This window comes from Zalophus californianus, chromosome 11, assembly GCF_009762305.2.
Source record: "Zalophus californianus isolate mZalCal1 chromosome 11, mZalCal1.pri.v2, whole genome shotgun sequence".
Classification (NCBI taxonomy): domain Eukaryota; kingdom Metazoa; phylum Chordata; class Mammalia; order Carnivora; family Otariidae; genus Zalophus; species Zalophus californianus.
In genome coordinates this window covers 32,843,446-32,864,303 of record NC_045605.1, presented here as the reverse complement: position 1 = coordinate 32,864,303, position 20,858 = coordinate 32,843,446, and the positions used below count along the sequence as shown (strand labels likewise).

The 20,858-nt window shown below is 36.7% G+C and overlaps 1 protein-coding gene across 1 annotated transcript in view; it reads left to right on the top strand.

Moving 5' to 3' along the window:
• CNTN5 (contactin 5) overlaps positions 1-20,858 on the top strand; it is a 1,400,310-nt gene that overhangs the window by 1,027,682 nt on the left and 351,770 nt on the right. Inside the window, exon 11 of the mRNA XM_027581317.2 lies at positions 11,596-11,698. Coding sequence (XP_027437118.1) covers positions 11,596-11,698 — 103 coding nt within the window. The remainder of the gene's footprint in view (positions 1-11,595; positions 11,699-20,858) is intronic.

Sequence of the window (20,858 nt, the reverse complement as noted above, 5' to 3'; positions counted from 1 at the left end):
TAGGGGACAAAATTTCTTCCTCGGGAAATCACAGAAATCACAATTTGTTTTTTACTGGGAGGGGGCATGTTATTGTGTGCTTTCTCTCTCTCTCTCTCTCTTTCTTTTCTCCTCCTCCTCTCCCTCTCTCTCTTCTTCTCTTTCTCCTTCCCCTTCCTCACTTTTTCTTCCTCTTCCCCTTCCCTTTCTTCCTCTTCTTCTTTGTCATTGTCGCCATTGTTGTCACCTTCTGAGATAGAATGTGAAGTTTACTGTTACCTAAACTTTAGCGTGCAGGGGATATTAAGGTATTTTTAAAAAAGGAAAAACAGCATGTGGAAGTCTCATAACCAAATAAGAATAAAGTATATTTTGAAAAAAGCAGGGTGCCTCGGTGCCTCAGTCAGTGGAGTGTCTGCCTTTGGCTCAGGTCATGATCTCGGGGGCCTGGGTGCTTCTGACACCCTGCTCAGTGGGGAGTCTGCTTCTCCTTTTCTTCTGTCCCTGCTCATGCATGCACACACTCTCTCTCTCAAATAAATAAATAAAATCTTTGAAAAAAAGAAAATAGCAAACATTTGTGTTACATAGAATAATGGATGCATGAAGGGGAAGAGTGAGAGGTAAATTTGAAATGAATACTTAGGACTAGAACCTTGAAATCTTTGAATGGGAAACTAAGAAATGAAAACATCAGTTAAGAGAAAGGATCCCTGGCATGCTTTCAGCAGTCGCAATCAACTTTATTGCAATAATGTTTAATTGTCCTTGTTCAGTCTTCGTCACTTAACGGATGTTACTCTGTCTGGGTAACATCCATATTTATAGCAATGATCCATTCAATGTCCTGACCTTTCTGTTTCTTAACCGCCTTGCCTCCCTTGAACTTGCACTCCTTCTCACCTGAGCCACCCATTACCAAGGTCATAGCCTGAATTTTGTCATTGCCAATGATTCTGCCTTCATCAAAATCTCAGTTTTTAGTAACAGCTCTCTGCCCACAGCCTCCTTTCTATTTAGCACTTTCCCCTCAAACAATTCTTCAGCCACAGGCTCTGTAATCCACTATATATTTCTGTCCATCACACCCTCATATCCTCAAGTACCTTTCCTTTCTATTTTAGATGACATAGTCACTCATTATAAACATTTTTCTTATTAACTCTCCGTTCTATATGCCCCCAGTCTCTCCATTATATTCCACTCACTTGAAACATCTCTAACTCCACCTGCAGCCTTTGCCCCATTCACTTCATGGTTGTAAATGCGACTGTGGATATAAGAAGATACATAACTTTGAATATAGATTTTGCCTTTAATTAATAATCTTATGTATTTTTCCAACAACAAACATAACTTTTTACCTGTATATGTATCCGTTCATGCTACCTTACCCCTTATTATAACTAATGAGCTGTTCTTGGCAGTTCAGTGCACTGGATCCCATATGCTCTTTTTTTTTTTAATTTTTTATTGTTATGTTAATCACCATATATTACATCATTTGTTTTGGTGTACTGTTCCATGATTCATTGTTTGTTCATAACACCCAGTGCTCCATACAGAATGTGCCCTCTTTAATACCCATCACCAGGCTAACCCATCCCCCTACCCTCCTCCCCTCTAGAACCCTCAGTTTGTTTTACAGAGTCCATCATCTCTCCTGGTTCGTGACCCCTCTGACTTACTCCCCTTCATTCTTCCTCTCCTGCTATCTTCTTCTTTTTCTTTTTTCTTAAAATATGTTGTGTTATTTGTTTCAGAAGTACAGATCTGTGATTCAACAGTCTACACAATTCACAGCGCTCACCGTAGCACATACCCTCCCCAATGTCTATCACCCAGCCACCCCATCCCTCCCACCCCCAACCACTCCAGTAACACTCAGTTTGTTCCTGAGATTAAGAATTCCTCATATCAGTGAGGTCATATGATACATGTCTTTCTCTGATTGACTTATTTCACTAAGCATAACACCCTCCAGTTCCATCCACATCATTGCAAATGGCAAGATCTCATTCCTTTTGATGGCTGCATAATATTCCATTGTGTATATATACCACTTCTTCTTTATCCATTCATCTGTCGATGGACATCTTGGCTCTTTCCACAGTTTGGCTATTGTGGACATTGCTGCTATAAACATTGGGGTGCACGTACCCCTTCGGATCCCTACATTTGTATCTTTGGGGTAAATACCCAGTAGTGCAATTGCTGGATTGTATGGTAGCTCTATTTTCAACTGTTTGATGAACCTCCATACTGTTTTCCAGAGTAGTTGCACCAGCTTGCATTCCCACCAACAGTGTAGGAGGGTTCCCCTTTCTCCACATCACCACCAACATCTGTGGTTTCCTGACTTGTTAATTCTAGCCATCCTGACTGGTGTGAGGTGGTATCTCATTGAGGTTTTGATTTGGATTTCCCTGATGCCGAGTGATGTTGAGCACTTTTTCATGTGCCTGTTGGCCATTTGGATGTCTTCTTTGGAAAAATGTCTGTTGATGTCTTCTGCCCATTTCTTGATTGGATTATTTGTTCTTTGGGTGTTGAGTTTGATAACTTCTTTATAGATTTTGGATACTAGCCCTTTATCTGATATGTCATTTGCAAATACTTCTCCCATTCTGTCGCTTGTCTTTTGGTTTTGTGGACTGTTTCTTTGGTTGTGCAAAAGTTTTTTATCTTGATGAAATCCCAATAGTTCATTTTTGCCCTTGCTTCCCTTGCCTTTGGCGATGTTTCTAGGAAGAAGTTGCTGTGGCTGAGGTCGAAGAGGTTGCTACCTGTGTTCTCCTTTAGGATTTTGATAAACTCCTGTCTCATGTTTAGTTCTTTCAACCATTTAGAGTCTATTTTTGTGTGTGGTGTAAGGAAATGGTCCAGGTTCATTCTTCTGCATGTGGCTGTCCAATTTTCCCAACACCATTTGTTGAAGAGACTGTCTTTATTCCATTGGACATTCTTTCCTGCTTTGTCAAAGATGAGTTGACCATAGAGTTGAGGGTCCATTTCTGGGCTCTCGATTCTGTTCCATTGATCTATGTGTCTGTTTTTGTGCCAGTACCATACTGTCTTGATGATGACAGCTTTGTAATAGAGCTGGAAGTCTGGAATTGTGATGCTGCCAGCTTTGCTTTTCTTTTTCAATATTCCGCTGTCTATTCGGGGTCTCTTCTCGTTCCATACAAATTTTAGGATTATTTGTTCCATTTCTTTGAAAAAAGTGGATGGTATTTTGTTGGGGATTACACTGAATGTGTAGATTGCTCTAGGTAGCATGGACATCTTCACAATGTTTGTTCTTCCAATCCATGAGCATGGAACGTTTTTCCATTTCTTTGTGTCTTCTTCAATTTCTTTCATGAGTATTTTATAGTTTTCTGAGTACAGATCCTTTGCCTCTTTGGTTAAATTTATTCCTAGCTATCTTATGGTTTTGGGTGCAATTGTAAATGGGATCTACTCCTTGATTTGTCTCTCTTCTGTCTTGTTGTTGGTGTATAGGAATGCCACTGATTTCTGTGCATTGATTTTATATCCTGCTACTTTACTGAATTTCTGTATGAGTTCTAGCAGTTTTGGGGTGGAGTCTTTTGGGTTTTCCACATACAGTATCATATCATCTGCAAAGAGTGAGAGTTTGACTTCCTCTTTGCCGATTTGGATGCCTTTGATTTCTTTTTGTTGTCTGGTTGCTGTGGCTAGGACTTCTAATATTATGTTGAATAGCAGTGGTGATAGTGGACATCCCTGCCGCGTTCCTGAACTTAGGGGGAAAGCTCTCAGCTTTTCCCCATTGAGAATGATATTCGCTGTAGGTTTTTCATAGATGGCTTTTATGATATTGTGGTATGTACCCTCTATCCCTATACTCTGAAAAGCTTTGATCAAGAAGGGATGCGGTACTTTGTCAAATGCTTTTTCTGCATCTATTGAGAGGATCATATGACTCTTGTTCTTTCTTTTGTTAATGTATCGTATCACGTTGATTGATTTGCAAATGTTGAACAAACCTTGCAGCCCAGGGATAAATCCCACTTGGTCATGGTGAATAATCCTTTTAATGTATTGATGGATCCTATTGGCTAGTATTTTGGTGAGAATTTTTGCATCCATGTTCATCAAGGATATTGGTTTGTAATTCTCCTTTTTGATGGGGTCTTTGTCTGGTTTTGGGATCAAGGTAATGGTGGCCTCATAAAATGAGTTTGGAAGTTTTCCTTCCATTTCTAGTTTTTGGAACATTTTCATGAAAATAGGTATTAATTCTTCTTTAAATGTTTGGTAGAATTCCCCTGGGAAGCCATCTGGCCCTGGGCTTTTGTTTGTTGGGAGATTTTTGATGACTGCTTCAATTTCCTTAGTGGTTAGAGGTCTGTTCAGGTTTTCTATTTCTTCCTGGTTCAGTTTTGGTAGTTGATACATCTCTAGGAATGTACCCATTTCTCCCAGGTTATTGGGCCTGGTATGTTTAGTATCTCAATTCTGAGTGCTAACAGCAAGAATGCTGGCATTTTCAATAACAAGACTGAAGTGCGTAAATAATCTGTGCAGATTAAAGTGTAAAATTAAACTCTTAACAATAGTTGAAACAACCCACTTTTCACGTTTTCTCCCAGAGTTATGCAACCAAGCAGTTGATCAAACGAGCTAGCAGAACTAAATCTTCCATAATATTTTAAGTCCCATAACTTCTTGGTGATTACTGTATGAATAAATAGACAGCTATGGGTAAGAAACTTTTCTGGAAGGAATAATTTCTCTGAAGAATGTTAAAAATCTAAAACTAAAAGGCAATGTGGGTTTGTAGGTAATTGCAAGGTACAGAAGTTCACTCCAGTGAGCTTAAGTAAGAGACTTGTGTTTTCAGGAAGTATATGACATGATAAGAGAAAAGATATTTAAAAAATCCAAGATTAGGATCTGTAATGTGGCCGGACCTCATAGGTACTGAGAATGGAAAGTTGCTGAATCCAAATAGTCCTAGGAATGTTAGTTAACAGGAGTGTATGGCTATTTCCTTTATATCTTTCCTAATAATGAGTTTCAGCTCTTATACATAACTTTTTTTTTACTTTCCAATTGGTTTGTCTTACCTTCTGATTTAAATAGATCATCCTTAGCTTCGAGATGGTGTATATGTCAAAACTCCTTCCTCATAATTTAGCCTTACCTTTATCTTATTTGTATCTTATTCCTTTTAGTTTCTTATAGAAAGGACTGTGGATATAGCAATTTACGACTAATGTGCTTAATGCAGGGAAGAAAGTCCACCGTATTTCTGATGCATTTTAATTCATCTTTTTAATGGAAAAAATACATTCTGGTAGATATAAATATTTGAATGAGGCATACAGATATTATAGCTTATACTTAAATCACAATTGAAAAGAACCAACTCTAATTAGGGTGGGAGATTCCCATAGAATTATTTAGAGATCTTTGAAGCATTTAATTATTGAAATTAATATTAATATGTCATTTGGAATCATTATACTTTTATTTTTATTTAGTTTCCTTTCAAATCAGTATAGTAGTTTGCCCATTATTATTGGGACTAGTCAAACCAGCTTTCAAAGAAGGGTCTTTGGCTGTACCAATGAGAACCCAAGTTCATTCAAAAGCTGATCTGTTGTTACACTCACAGGTTTTGGTAGCATCTCATAAAAATCAAATTACCAAAATTTTTAGCAGGCACCAAATTTTTTTTTCATATTTGAAAGGCACACACATAGACACACAGACACACATACAGACACACACACACACAATCCACAAAGTCAAAGAAAACTAGTAAGAAAATCACCCATAAGAGTTTTAAATTATAGACTTATTGCAGAATCATATATACTTTTTGTTATGTAGATATATTTACAGAAAAGTTTCTGTAATTTTATTTGTGCAGAGAAATTTATGAAAAAGCAAACATATTTAATTTCCTAAAAATGGAAACCTTTTTTTTTAAAAAAGGAAAACTTTTTAATGTACTTCTCAAAGTGAATATTCAACCCTTTGTCAAATTTTTCAAAATTTGCTCTATCTATCCTATTGTTTTAATGCTAGAGAGCTTATAGTTTTGTTCAGAAAAATATATATATATATAGCTGCTTTCTTTAGACTTTACTTTTATAAGTTATTTTTCCAAGTTATTGATGTACATGGGCTGAGCCTTCAGATTGTGGTAGAGAGAGATGCATATATTTCCCTAAATCACAGTGTCAAGAACAGGAGAAGAAGATACATCTTAAAATTCAGTAATCAAAGGAAAGCAATTACAGTGTGAGACAGCCCCTTGATCAATTTTTTCTTGATTCTTGGGAAAGAGAAAAAAAATCTATTGGTTTCTCTGATTTTTGGAATATATGTAATAGTGATGAAAAACATCTTCTAATAATAAACCTCTCTAGTTCTTTTCAATCTCCTCAGATAAATACTATTCATAATGGTACATTTATTTGAAGATAACACAAGTTATTTATTTCCTCTTGTCAGGAGATCCTTCAATCCCCTTATTTACATAACAATGACTCATCTTTGGAAACTGTGATTCAGGGTAATATACACTTTTTGAGGTGAGAAAACAACATGTTGTCTATCTATCTAGGTTTGTGAAATTGTTTCTTTTTTTTTTTTTTTGAGTTGTAGGGTTTTGTGAAATTGTTTCTTATCAGGGACTCATTTTGGGAATTGAAAATAAGGCATGTGGACACTTTTCTAAATGATTAACATTCCCAAGGATTATAACTTGTAATTTATTTGAATACAGTAAATAAAGAAGAGAGTATTAATGTGCAATATTTAGAGTTCTAAACCGTCCATAATATTAACACTCATTATACATGAGAAAATGGATCCAGAGAGGTTCTGTGATTGCCTCAATGTTCCAAGAGAGCCAGGGCTGGAGCTAGGATTTGCATCACTTATCTACAAATCACAAGTTAATTTCTAATATGTCCCAAAAAGATGAGTATAGTGATATGTCTCACACATAGCACTATGTTAATAGACATAGCGTGAACTATTTAGTCATTTCCTTTCTTCCCTCTTTCATCTTTGCCATTATTATTGTTGTTGTTGTTGTTGTTGTTATTACTATTTAATGTTTTTGTTATCTATTTGGGCTTTCATCACCTTACCAGGGGGCTTACATAGCACAATAACTATATATTAATATTCAGATTGCTAAAGACAGTAAAAAAATAATTACAAATGAAACATCTATTGAAACTCAAGTACTATTAAAATATAGACTCTGTAGACCCACCTGCAAAGATTATTTATCACTAGCCTCATAGTTGAACCTGCAGACTGAAATTTTTATAAGTTTTTCAGATGTTTTGGATGTCATTGGCTCTCTACTCTGCAATGCACTTGGAGAAACACTGCTCTAAATTACACTCTACTTAGGGAAAAACACCCTAACTCTTTGTAAGTAATTGGAATATATATAAAAAAATCAACAACCATGAAGACATAGGAGAGTAATGTTCTCTTAGCTGGAAGACTTCTGTTTATTAAGAATTAGAGTAATTTGGGGTCATCTTCTATTGGCAGGCAATTTCAATAGAACAGCCTACCATCCCAGAAAAGACAGATATGGGGAAAGAGATGAAGACACAGTACAGTGTCTCCTGGGAGAAAAAATAAATAAATGAAACAAAATAAAATAAAAATAAAGGAACTACCTTGATGAAAGAGATAAGCCTCAACTTTTGATATTTAACTAAGTGCTTTATAGGACTGTTTCTCTTTCCTTTCATCATCAAACCCTAGCCAATAAAAGAAATTACAAGCTAAGCCCTATATGACTTGAAATATTAAAAACTGCAGCTGAAATAAACCAAGTACCATGGCAGACAGTCAATGACTGATGTAGTACATGTGGTATGCCTGGTCTGTTACGCTCTGTGATTAAAATTCCTCAACAGAGTGATGTCAAAAAAATAGCTATTAGTGAGGTCAGAAAATTCCTATTTTTGCCCCATTTCTACCAACAACATTCTATAGGACCTTGGGCCAGTACCTAACCTCTTTGACTTTCAAATCTCTCATCTTGGGAAAAAAAAAAAAAAAAAAGAGGGTGAATTATATTTGCTAAGGTGGACTTTAGTTCTAACATAATTATCCCATGAATTATAGAGCAAAACTTAATTGCTGTATGTATTCAATTGTTAAAGAACAAGACATATCTAAAGAGTTTTCTCATCTGTCCTTTTATCATCACCATTACAGTAAAATTAGAAAGAACCAGTTATTTCTTACAGTGCAGCTCAAATTAGATAATATAATTTGAAACCTCTTACACAAAACTTTTAATTTTATTTTTAATATCTAGTTGAAATATTAGCAAACATTTTGGGCCCTGAAGTGAGGCTTAACAATGTCTTTGGCCATATGGGAATCATTTGAGAAACACCAGAAGGCCCTACCTGGACGGAATCACTTCCCAAATACTACCAGGAATGCCTATCCTTTGAGTCATTCTTAAGGATGAAAGCTGTAAAAGAATTTCTTTGCACATCACAAATATTATGTGAAAGAGAAGAGAGATGGGTTTAACTCCTATTAGCCAATAATATCAGTAATACTTTGATATGATTCAGAGGCAGATGCAGGTATTTAAGGGCCTGAAATGTTGTACAATTACAGGATCCTCTTATTTATTTTTATTCATTTTTTTACAGGACCCTTTTTAAAAACATAATATAAAACTATTAGCATAAAAGTGGATTTTAAAGGAAGTTTTTACTTATGATAAGAGAAGAAATCAAACCAGATTACTGCAGCTTTGGAGATTCAGGTTCCTTTTTTCTGAGACCTTTTTAAACAATTTACTAAAAAGTAATTATATAGAAAAATTCTCTAAATTCAGTCTCAATTTCACTGCCCTCCTACAACATTTTATGGTACTCAACAACTTTTAGCACTCACAAGGATCCATGCAAGTAGGGTATTAAGTTTAATAAGTATCATGATAGATCATGTATTACTAAATCATCAGATTAACAGGTAGACATGGAACACAAATACTACACAATCAATGTTAAGGGTGGATAGGGAGATCGCAAGCTAAATTTAGGGACTACTTCAGGGGGGCCAAACAAAGGTAGACACTGAACAAGATGCTTGGGAGTCCTCATATGGTGGGCTTACAGGTAGGAGGGCTTTGAAGATAAACTTCTCATCATTGGATACACTCAGCCAGGTATCACTAGCAGGTCAAATCCTGCTATCCAGGAAAGATATAGGAAAAAAAAAAGATGTGAGAAATAAAAGAAGTTGGAAAGTATGGAGGAGGACATAAAAGAAGTAGAAGAGGAATACAGTATTGAGGAACAGAGAGAGAAGTGCTTAAACATTTGTTTTGCTATAGGACTAATCACTCAATTCACTTGCTATACATCAGGCTCTTGGTGCTCAGTGAACACTGGACTAGAAAGCAGGTAAGGAATCTGCTTGTTAGAATAAGACATTACATTAACGGTAATACTCTTCTATTCCCTCTGTTTATAAATTAGTAAGAATGAGACACAGAAGTCACTGACCTATCTGAGATGGAACAGTCTAAGTCATTAGCACAGCCATGTCCAGAAGCCCAATCTCTTGATGCAAATATCAGTGATATTTTGTTTATGATTGCTTTGCAAAAAACAAGCACAAAAATAAAAAAACAGAGATAATCTTCCTGTCCTCAGTGAACTTAAACATTTTCCATCTAAAGTTGGCCACATTCATTCTTCAAGGCCCATATCAAATTAATAATAGATAGATATAGATGATAGATGATAGATCAATAGAAGATAGATGATAGGTAGAAAGAAGATAGATGATAGATAGATGATAGATAGATGATAGATGAACAAATAAAAGTTTTCTTTGCTAAAGTTAACCATTTCTCCCTTTGCACATCCAATGCGTGTTGCCTTTATATCTTATCTCATTTTTCTTATCTCTAATTTTTTTCCTCTCCTTTCTCATCTCACACACATACACAAAGGTATTACACACAGAGCTATCTGCACATGCACATGGACCTATATGTGTACATATGTCCATAAACACAGACATCCCTAAACACACACAAGCTGCTCAGAGAAACATCTATGCTAAATTATACCTTTGTTCTCTGTGGTACTTTATACACAGGGATCTCCTAAAATTTGGGGGAGGAAATTAGCTCCTGTCTAGCTAGTGAGGGAACTAGGACTGGAATTCACCAGGCCTCAGCCAAGCCTTGTGATAGGTGAAAGCCCTATCCAATCTCACAGCTTCAACTGCCACCTCTAAATGATGACACGAAGTATCTATCCCCTGTCCAGAACTCATTTAGAGCTTCATTCTCTCATTGCGTTATCTGGTCAGATTCTTTCTTATGGTTATTTTGTAGGTATCAAACTCAGTACTCCTAAAATGAAAGTCATCCTCTTTTCTAGTGGAGCTGCGTTCCTTTTCCTTTCATTCAGCCCTGAAGCTGGAAACCTTAATGTCATTATTGAAGAGGATCACATGCTTGTCCCCGGCACCCTGCTATTGTGTGACAATCTCAATTCTTTCTTGTTTTAGTTTTGTTTTTTTTTTTTTCACCTAGTGCCTCTTCTCTTTTTTTACCACCATAATTCAAGTCTGGGCTTTTATTCTTTCACCCTTGCATCATTGAAATAATGTAATTGATTTACTGATCTCTGCTCCAATTTCAGTATATACATCTCAGCAAAATACGAGTTCCCTATTCAAAACCTCAGTAGTCCAAATTACTTACGGATTAATGTCTGAATGTCTTACTCTTTTAATTAAGGCCCTCTATTTTTTTGTACTCCATTTATATTTCCAAATTTGTCTAATATTATTTCCCTTCACATACTAACATGCCAGAAAAGCTGATATTCCTACTTCTGACAGTTTCCTCTCATTTTGTCTTTATTCTTACAGTTTCATTTACTTTTTCTCCTATCATTTTCCTACTTACTCAAATCCTAACTATTCCTGTACGTGCCTCAGATGTACATAATACTTTAGGGATATCTTGTTCATGGCACTCATCACTTCCTATCTTTGTTTACAATGATTTTTATATATCACTCTTCTTCCATACTTGAGTATATGTTGTTTCTTTCTCTAAGAATACACTTGCTGAGTGCTTGAGAGCACAGTCCATGGCTGATTTATCTTCATACTCCCATAATGCCCAGCAAAATGTTTGAATATTATAGATATTCATAAATGTATGTTCACTTAATGAATAAGTATTCATTTATATGACAATGATAAAGTTTTTACTTATGTAGAGAAAAACCCAATTACTTACCATGGGAAATGTTCATATTTATTTTTTTCCCTGGAATATAATCAGTAACTAAACCAGCAGTGTTGACTAACATTTTCAATAATTATTATTTAAAATGGTATAGAACATACATGCTCAACATCCTTAAAGGAAGACTGGGATTTCAGATTGAGTCTAAGTATCCTTCTTATTTCAGTGCATCAAAAATTTAGCAGTCATCAAACAGACATTAACAACCAAACCACAGCGCTTTTCAATGTAACATTTCCAGAATTGGAAGGCAATTGTGACATTCATTTTATGCTTAAAGAATGTTCTTTATTTCCCAGGTGTGATGGGAGAATATGAGCCGAAAATTGAGGTCCATTTTCCTTTCACAGTTACAGCTGCTAAGGGAACAACTGTTAAGATGGAATGCTTTGCACTTGGCAAGTAAGTACATATTCTTCCATAATTAGACACAATTGTTTATTAAAATGTGACATATCTTATTTTTGGATCACTTACTTTGTTAGATTTCATTTCCCCGGAAGTTCCTTGGTGGTTATTCATTTAAAAAGCGGGGAGGGGCAAATGGTAACTGATGAAGTAATCAGTTATAATGATCTTTCTAGTGGTTTCTATGAACAATAATGTATGTAGTTTTGCTATTTTAACATAAAGGAGTCTTCTTTAAATAAAAGAATAGCTTTACCTCTCTGCCTACATGTCTTAAATTCCCAATGTCATTCTTAAATTTCATTCAGCAATGATATAAATAAAAAGTGGATAAAAAGATAAGGTGCTATCTGCTCCTCATGCAAAAAATATAGATTCTGATAAGATATAATGAGACAGCAGCATAAAAACATAAAAATGATAGTTGCAGTGAACCAACTGATTACCTTAGTATCTTCTGAAAGAATGCTAACATTATAACACCAGCTGTCAATATCTACAACATGTAATCATTCCCCAAATCAGAAAGATGATTTATATCACACTATAATGACTGCTATACTTAATGATTCTATTTCTGAGGGTTTAAATCCTATGATATATAATCACTTGTCAATGATGTTTGTAATATGAGTATTGAGCATAGATGCAGGAGTGAGATTTTGATTATATTTGATTAGAGTATTATGATTTATTTTAAACAAGGTGTGGTTTTGGTTTTTTCAGGGTGATAAGACCTCAGGGTCCTTTCTAGACTTCATAATTATAATTTGCATAAATGCATCTCTATCAGTTACTAATCATTTAACTTCAGTTGTGGCGAGCTAGCTCCCACAACCTAGCTATAAAGCACTTGAGATAAAACAGGCTATATAAATGTGCTTAAATTAGGTTTAGCCTATGGGTGAGGAAAATATTAGTAAATACAAAGAATTCAGCTAGTAAGAAGAGCTTGAGGGCATAAACATAGTTAAACACCATGGTTTCTTTTTTTAATTTCAAAATGGATTGAAATTAAATGCATACAGGTGTAATTCTATTTAAATCTAAGTAGAAGTGGGATGCCTGGGTAGAGCAGTCAGTTAAGCATCCAACTCTTGGTTTCTGTTCATTAGTGATCTCAGGGTGGTGATATAGAGCCCTGCATTGGTCTCCACGCTTAACATGGAGTCTGCTTGATATTCTCTCTCCTTTTGCCCCTCCTGCTCATGCTCTCTCTCTCTTTCTAAAATAAATAAATAAATCTTTTAAAAAATAAATCTAAGTAGAAACATGATCATAATAGACTAAAAACAAAATAAGTTGTCATGTGGTCCATTTTTAAGCAAAATATGTCTATAAGTAGAAATATATTTCAAGAACTTAAAATTCATCTAGGAGGTATTTGGGCCAATATCCAAGGAAGCCTTCCAAACCCAAAGATATTGGTTAAATGCACACGATTAAATCATACCTTAAAAGTCTTGTTTTTCACCATTTTCCCATATTGTGGTGTCAGATATGCCTGGAAATGTCCTGAGTAATCATTTCAATTCTGATAAATACAAAAATAATATGTTTTGACTTGATATCAAAGGTTTTCATATATCCTGCAGTTAAATAATTCTTAAATGCCAGAATTTGTACTAATGGAAGGTCATATTATAAAACAAATTACAGAAATGGATTTATAGAGAAAAAAACAACATGGATATTTCCCCAGGCAAGCTTATGTAATAAGTTAGATGTATTTTCTTTTGGAATTCTTGAAATATGTTTAGTAAATTGATCCTTAAAGTCCCTTTCATTCTGGGTGGAATTGAACAGCCAAATTTTGTTATTTTAATACTTTATTTTCTTCAAATTTTCCACTTCTTTGTTACTCCTCCTCATCTCCCCCCAACATAAGTAAAAAAAAAAGGGGGGGACGATAAAGACGCACAACCTGTCAAGAAAGTCTCTGTTGCTCATTTGATATCCTTTTCACAAAGTGTCATAATTATGAAAAAAAAAAAAGAAAAACATAGGGCACCTGGGTGGCTCAGTTGGTTATGTGCCTGCTCAGGTCATGATCTTGGGGTCCCAGGATCCAGGCCTGCATCAGGGTCCCTGTTCAGTGAGGTGTCTGCTTCCCGCTCTCCCTTTGCCCCTTCTCCTGCTCGTGTTCTCTCTCTGCTCTCTCTCTCTCTCTCTCAAATAAATAAATAAAATCTTAAAAAGGAGAGAGAGAAAAGGAAAAGAAAACATGCTATGAAGAGATCTACCTCTACCTAAAGACTAACCTACCGCTGATGAAAGTAAACAAAATTTAAAAAATAACATCTTTATATGTGTTAATTCTTTTACAGTACCTTATTATGTGGAATAGATCTTTGTTGCATACCAACATAATCATAGCAATTTCAAATTAATACCTGAGCATCTGCTTAGTTCCCGCAACGCACCTGAGCTACTTCCCACTTTAAAAAGGACATGATTTTCTGGTGGACTTTGCCTGTCCAGGATCTTTATTATCTGTCACTAGATACCAATCAGGACTTTGCCACTCAAGCTGATTTCCCCCCTCCGTCTGTCCACATAATGTTTTCTTTTTTTTTAAGATTTTATTTATTTATTTATTTGGAGAGAGAGAGACCACATGCAGGGGCAGTGGCAGGGGAAGAGGGAGAAGCAGGCTCCTGGCCAAGCAGGGAGCCCTACTCAGGGCTTAGTCCCAGGACTCTGGGATTGTGACCTGAGCTGAAGGTAGAAGCCTAACTGACTGAGCCACCCAGGTGCCCCAATCCACATAATGTGTTAATCAAATGTTCTTCATATAGTATTATAACCAAATTGTGGCATAGAGGATGCCAAGTTCTTTGCTATCTCATGTCCTTTACACTTGCTGTTCCTTCTATGGGGCACACTCTTCCCTGTTCTTTCCATGCTAGGTCCTTCTTATCCTCTGGCCTCAACTTAAATATTACCCTCTAAAGAGGCCAGGTGTGACTACTTTATGTAACTGACACTCATTATTCTCTATCTAAATATTTGTGTTTTTTCATCATAACCTTTAATACAGTTTTTTTAATACAATTTTTATATTTATTTATTTTTTATTATTTTTAATTAATTTTTAATCTTTTTTTAAATTTTATTTTATTATGTTATGTTAGTCACCATACATTACATTAGTTTTTGATGTAGTGTTCCATGATTCATTGTTTGCATATAACACCCAGTGCTCCATTCAGTACATGCCCTCTTTAATACCCATCACCAGGCTAATCCATCCCCCCATCCCCCTCCCCTCTAAAACCCTCAGTTTGTTTCTCAGAGTCCATAGTCTCTCATGGTTCATCTCTTCCTCCAATTCCCCCCTCTTCACTTTTCCCTTCCTACTATTTGATTTTTAACATATAATGTATTATTTGTTTCAGCGGTATCATATGATCTCACTGATATGAGGACTTTTTTTTATTTTTTTAATTTTTATTGTTATGTTAATCACCATACATTACATCATTAGTTTTTGATGTAGTGTTCCATGATTCATTGTTTGTGCATAACACCCAGTGCTCCATGCAGAATGTGCCCTCTTTAATACCCATCACCAGGCTAACTCATCCCCCCACCATCCTCCCCTCTAGAACCCTTAGTTTGTTTTTCAGAGTCCATCGTCTTTCATGGTTCATCTCCCCCTCTGACTTACTCCCCTTCATTCTTCCCCTCCTGCTAACTTCTTTTTTTTTTCTTAACATATATTGCATTATTTGTTTCAGAAGTACAGATCTGTGATTCAACAGTCTTGCACAATTCACAGCGCTCACCATAGCACATGCCCTCCCCAATGTCTATCACCCAGCCACCCCATGCCTCCCACCCACCACCACTCCAGCAACCATCAGTTTATTTCCTGAGATTAAGAATTCCTCATATCAGTGAGGTCACATGATACATGTCTTTCTCTGATTGACTTATTTCACTAAGCATAACACCCTCCAGTTCCATCCACATCATTGCAAATGGCAAGATCTCATTCCTTTTGATGGCTGCATAATATTCCATTGTATATACATACCACCTCTTCTTTATCCATTCATCTGTCGATGGACATCTTGGCTCTTTCCACAGTTTGGCTATTGTGGACATTGCTGCTATAAACATTGGGGTGTATGTACCCCTTCGGATCCCTACATTTGTATCTTTGGGGTAAAGACCCAGTAGTGCAATTGCTGGATCGTATACTAGCTCTGTTTTCAACTGTTTGAGGAACCTCCATACTGTTTTAACCCTTAATACAGTTTTAAATTATTAAATTATTTACATATGAGTTTCTCTATTTTTTCCCCTTTGGATCAGTCAGAAATCCAGGTGGAAACAGGGTCAAACCATTATGGTTCAAGAGTTTAGTAAACGCACAAGTTGAAAATCAGTGAGCAAGGCTAAGAGAACCGAGAAAAGAAACTGAGGCATTTGTAGACTAGTGATAACAAGAAGTCATTCCCACCCTTAAGTCAGAATGAAGAGGGAGGAGGAGATGGTGTCACCAGAACCAGCGACAGCTGGAGATATGGAGAGGGCTGGGCCCCCCAAAGCAACTGTAGTAACTATAGCCATGATGAAACGCATTAAAAGAACACAGCTGAGGAAAGGATCAGGAAATTCATACCCTGATTTCTTTTTCCTCATGCCATCTGAGCTCCTCTGATGGTCCTCTTGGCTAATGGCAAAGAGAAGCCAGCTTAAAAGTCTAGAGGATGTTATTTGCAGCATTCAAAACAAAGCACAGAGTCTGGAGAAAGAGGAAGGTGACAGGCAAGGGAGGCAAAAAGAATAACCAGTAAGTCCCCATCAAGTTTTAAACCCCACAAGGGCAAGAATCATGACTACATTCTTCACTTATTCCTAGTGCCTACCACAGCGCCTGGCACATAAGAGCACTCAGGAAATATCTGTTGAAGGAATGAATAAACTCAGAAAGACTGTGTCTACTTAATCCATTTCAACTCTTTATTAGTAACACGTAATAAATAAAAAACAACTTTTTATGCAGAAAGCCTTTTGACAAATTCTTATTCTCCCAAACAAACCCACCTACATTCTCCACACCTCTACCTCTTGCCCTCATCCTTTTCCATTTATGTCCACATTTACACTTGTATTTTTGTCCCCATCTTTTCCTGCTTATTCTTACCTCACTCCATTAGTAGAAATCACCATTTTTATCATGCTATTCTTTAAATCAAATGGTTTCCTAGATACTCCTCTCTCAAGGAAAAATGATTCATTCACTAATGCAAAGGAGCCAAAAAGAAAGTGATATGATTTTCATAGTTCATCTGGTAAATGCAAATGGGCTAAAATACCTTGAAAGAACCTAGCACTGAATACAAGTCTGAAGGTTTTAAGAAACAACTGTGTGCCAGTTACTGTACTAGTTTCCAAGGATTTCTATCGTCCCTGTTCTCATTGTATCTTACATTTAACTGATTTAGCATCACATTGTCTGGAATCCAGTCTGTCATTACATAAGCAACAGTACACACCTTGACCAAATGTTCTCCCACAGTCAACTTTTATCTCTAGAGAGATTTACTGCCCATCGTTTTTGTTCCAACTTTAACTGAGACTAACGGGGTGCCTGGGTGGCTCAGTCGTTAAGTGTCTGCCTTCAGCCCAGGTCATGATCCCAGGGTCCTGGGATCGAGTCCCGCATCGGGCTCCCTGCTCCGCGGCGGGAGGGGGGGGCTGCTTCTCCCTCTCCCACTCCCACTCCCACTCCCACTCCCCCTGCTTGTGTTCCCCCTCTCACTGTGTCTGCCTCTGTCAAACAAATTAATAAAATCTTTTAAAAAATAAAAAATAAATAAACTGAGACTAAACAACCATAAAGGCAGATTTTCCTCCTCTTGAATTTTCTCTGACCCATGACATCATCTCATGAATATCATAAACCACACTGGGAAATTTCTTTGATTGTTAAAATACTTTCAAAACATGTCAGAATACCATTCTATTGCTTACAAACTACATTTTTATGTTTCTTGAGAAGTAAATACATGCACTTCTATATACTGTCTCTCTAAAGGTATTCCATTCTTATAAATTAGAGGATGTAAATTAATGAAGCCATAGTTTCACAGATCATTTAAAAATAAATAAGCTGATACTTTATCTGTATTCTTAAAGAAAAATAGCAGAAGACAGATGATTTTAGGTTATTGAATTTCACTATCTCATAATATCACACAAGTTCACCAATCTGCCCAATTTTAAGTTAAATACGAAGTCAATAGGAAAGTAATAAACTGCAACTTCTAAAGAAACTTCTATTTAAATCTGAATTTAGCAAAAATTAAATGGTTTCTCTGTAGGTGGCTGCAGCAAAATATAACACAAGTGAACCAGTTATACTCCTAGAAATCTCTCTGCAAGTAGAATTATACAACACTGAGTACAGAACACATGCATAATGACTATGACATACTGTGTTTAGTATTGGTCAATTCTACAAAGGTATAATTTCCCCAGAAAAATGGGAAATGTTTTAAAAGGATCCACAGGGAAACAAGGGTATGTAAAGGCCTGGGAAATACAGTAAAGTGTAAAAAAAAAAGGGAGGGGGATTAATTAATTAGGAAATAAAAAGGCTGTTTCAGACATATGGAAGGTTATTATCAAGAGATTGCTCACAAGCTGCTCTCCAGTTTCAACAAGATGGGGAGAGGTTGAAATTTCAACAGTATGGGACTAAACTAGCAGAATTAAATTGGGTCTAATGTACAAGTTTGTGACAAAAAAAGTTGCTACACGGAAAATGGGTTATCAGCAGAGGCAGTAGAAGCTCTTTCCCCACACTGCTGTAAGAATATAATATCCATTTGTCTTCCAATAATCGAGATGTAATGTTTCCTGAAAAGAGAGAAATGATCTGGGTCAGGGTTGGAAATGAAAATTGTAGACATTCTCTTTTGCTGACTGCTCATCTACCTACTCAGGCTGAATATTAAGAGTAGAAGTCTAAGCCAGGCAGGCTTAATTAGCTGTCTTTTGTTACCTACATTATTACATAACATTTTTAAGTGGCATATGCAGGAAATAGAAATGAAGTGTGTTGCCTTTTCTTGCTCAGCATTCTGCTCAGAGGCTTTAGTTAGGGGGGAAGAGGTGTTTGGTATTTCCCAGGTCTGCTTTAAACACTGAACACAATACTCTTGAAAGGAAATGAGTGATAAGAAGTCAAAGGACAATGCAAGTAAGGAATCCCTTAGGGCCCTAGTAAATATTTCATTTCAGTGGTCTTCTCTAAATGTAATTGAAAGTTGGTGATATTTTCAACTGGTTGTGCTCAGTTTTTAAGTCAGTTTATATAACTTATTAACTAGGTAACAGCACAAAATGAGAACTTTAAAGTTTGGAGAGTTAGTAACTGCAGAAAGCAGCTATTATCTCTAGGGCTGTAGGGAAAAACAAGAAAAGCTGGAATTACTTAGAATTGGAAGCTTAGAGTTTCCTATCTCATGTTCCCTGTCAGCCCTTACGTCAGAAAACAGAATAACAGGGGTGGAACTGACACAGATTACACTTTATATTTTCAAACTTATCTGCACCTCTTTTTTTAAAAAATATTTTATTTATTTATTTATTTGAGAGAGAGTGCACGAGCAGAGAGGGGGGCAGAAGGAGAGAGGGAAGCAGACTCCACACTGAGCAGGGAGCCTGATGAGGGGCTCAATCCCAGGACCCCAGGATCTTGACCTTAGTCGAAGGCAGACACTTAACCAACTGAGCCACTCAGGTGCCCCCAGACTTATCTCTACCTCTTAACCACACCTCTTCCTATACCTCATCCACACATAATTTTCCACATCTGTGGTCCTGTAACTCAGTTCCATCATCTAAAATATCCTGCCCTCGCAGGATATTCAGTCTTCAAAACTTAGGTCCAATGCCACTTCTCTGCTAAATCCTTCCTGCTCTACTTGAGATCCAATCTCTCACCTTTGGAACTATTTGACCACCCATTTCACTGTTTAGAGTGCCCCATTGGGTCAGCTGTGTAGATCTGTCCTCTTTTAATTCTTTACAATTTTTGGATCCCAAGAGTATTTTTACATGTAGTAGATGCTGACAATATTTACTGAGTTTAACTCAGGTATGAGAAATGTGGCCAATTTCTTTTTATTTTATTTTATTATGTTATGTGAATCACCATGCATTACATCATTAGTTTTTGATGTAGTGTTCCATGATTCATTGTTTGTGTATAACACCCAGTGCTCCACGCAGAACATGCCCTCTTTAATACCCATCACCAGGCTGACCCATCCCCCCACCCCCCTCCCCTCTAGAACCCTCAGTTTGTTTCTCAGAGTCCATAGTCTCTCATGGTCATCTCCCCCTCCAATTTTCCCCTCTTCATTTTTCCCTTCCTACTATCTTCTTTTTTTTTAAACATATAATATATTATGTGTTTCAGAGGTACAGATCTGTGATTCAACAGTCTCACACACTTCACAGTGCTCACCATAGCACATACCCTCCCCAATGTCCATCACCCAGCCACCCCATCCCTCCCACCCCCCTCTACTCCAGAAGAATCTTTTTAACAGGAAATATGTTACTGCCTTGGTTTCATCAGACAGAAGTCTCCAGAAGCATTTCACGTGTCTTGGCCCTGAAAATTCTGACCATATTAGCTACAGTTTTCTGACAGATTTCATTTCACAATATGACCTTTTGCAGACCCCAAAAAGATCACTAGATATGTCACATAGCTACCAACAACAAAGATGTAAAATTTGGTCACTGATGCTTAAATGACCCTGTGCACAAGGGCAAACTTGGGGTTATTCTGTAATAAAAAATCCATATGCTGTAAAGCAACATCAGTTTATCTGCTATGAAAATCCTACAAGCTAATAGGGTCACAGACGGATTTTTTTCAACTTTACGTGTTCCTTATCTTGCTTTTGCAGCCATTAACACACAATCAGATCAACTGTGCTCAAAAGGCCTTAAACCAGTTACTAATAATTATGTGGATGACCTTTCCAGGCTCATCTGAAACCTGGTGGTGAGGTGGGAGGGAAGAACACATTCAATTTCCTGCCCTTCCTAGTTCCTGCTTATCTCTCTTTCAGATAGCATTTACAAACCATCTTCTGTTACACTCCATCAAATGTCTATTAAG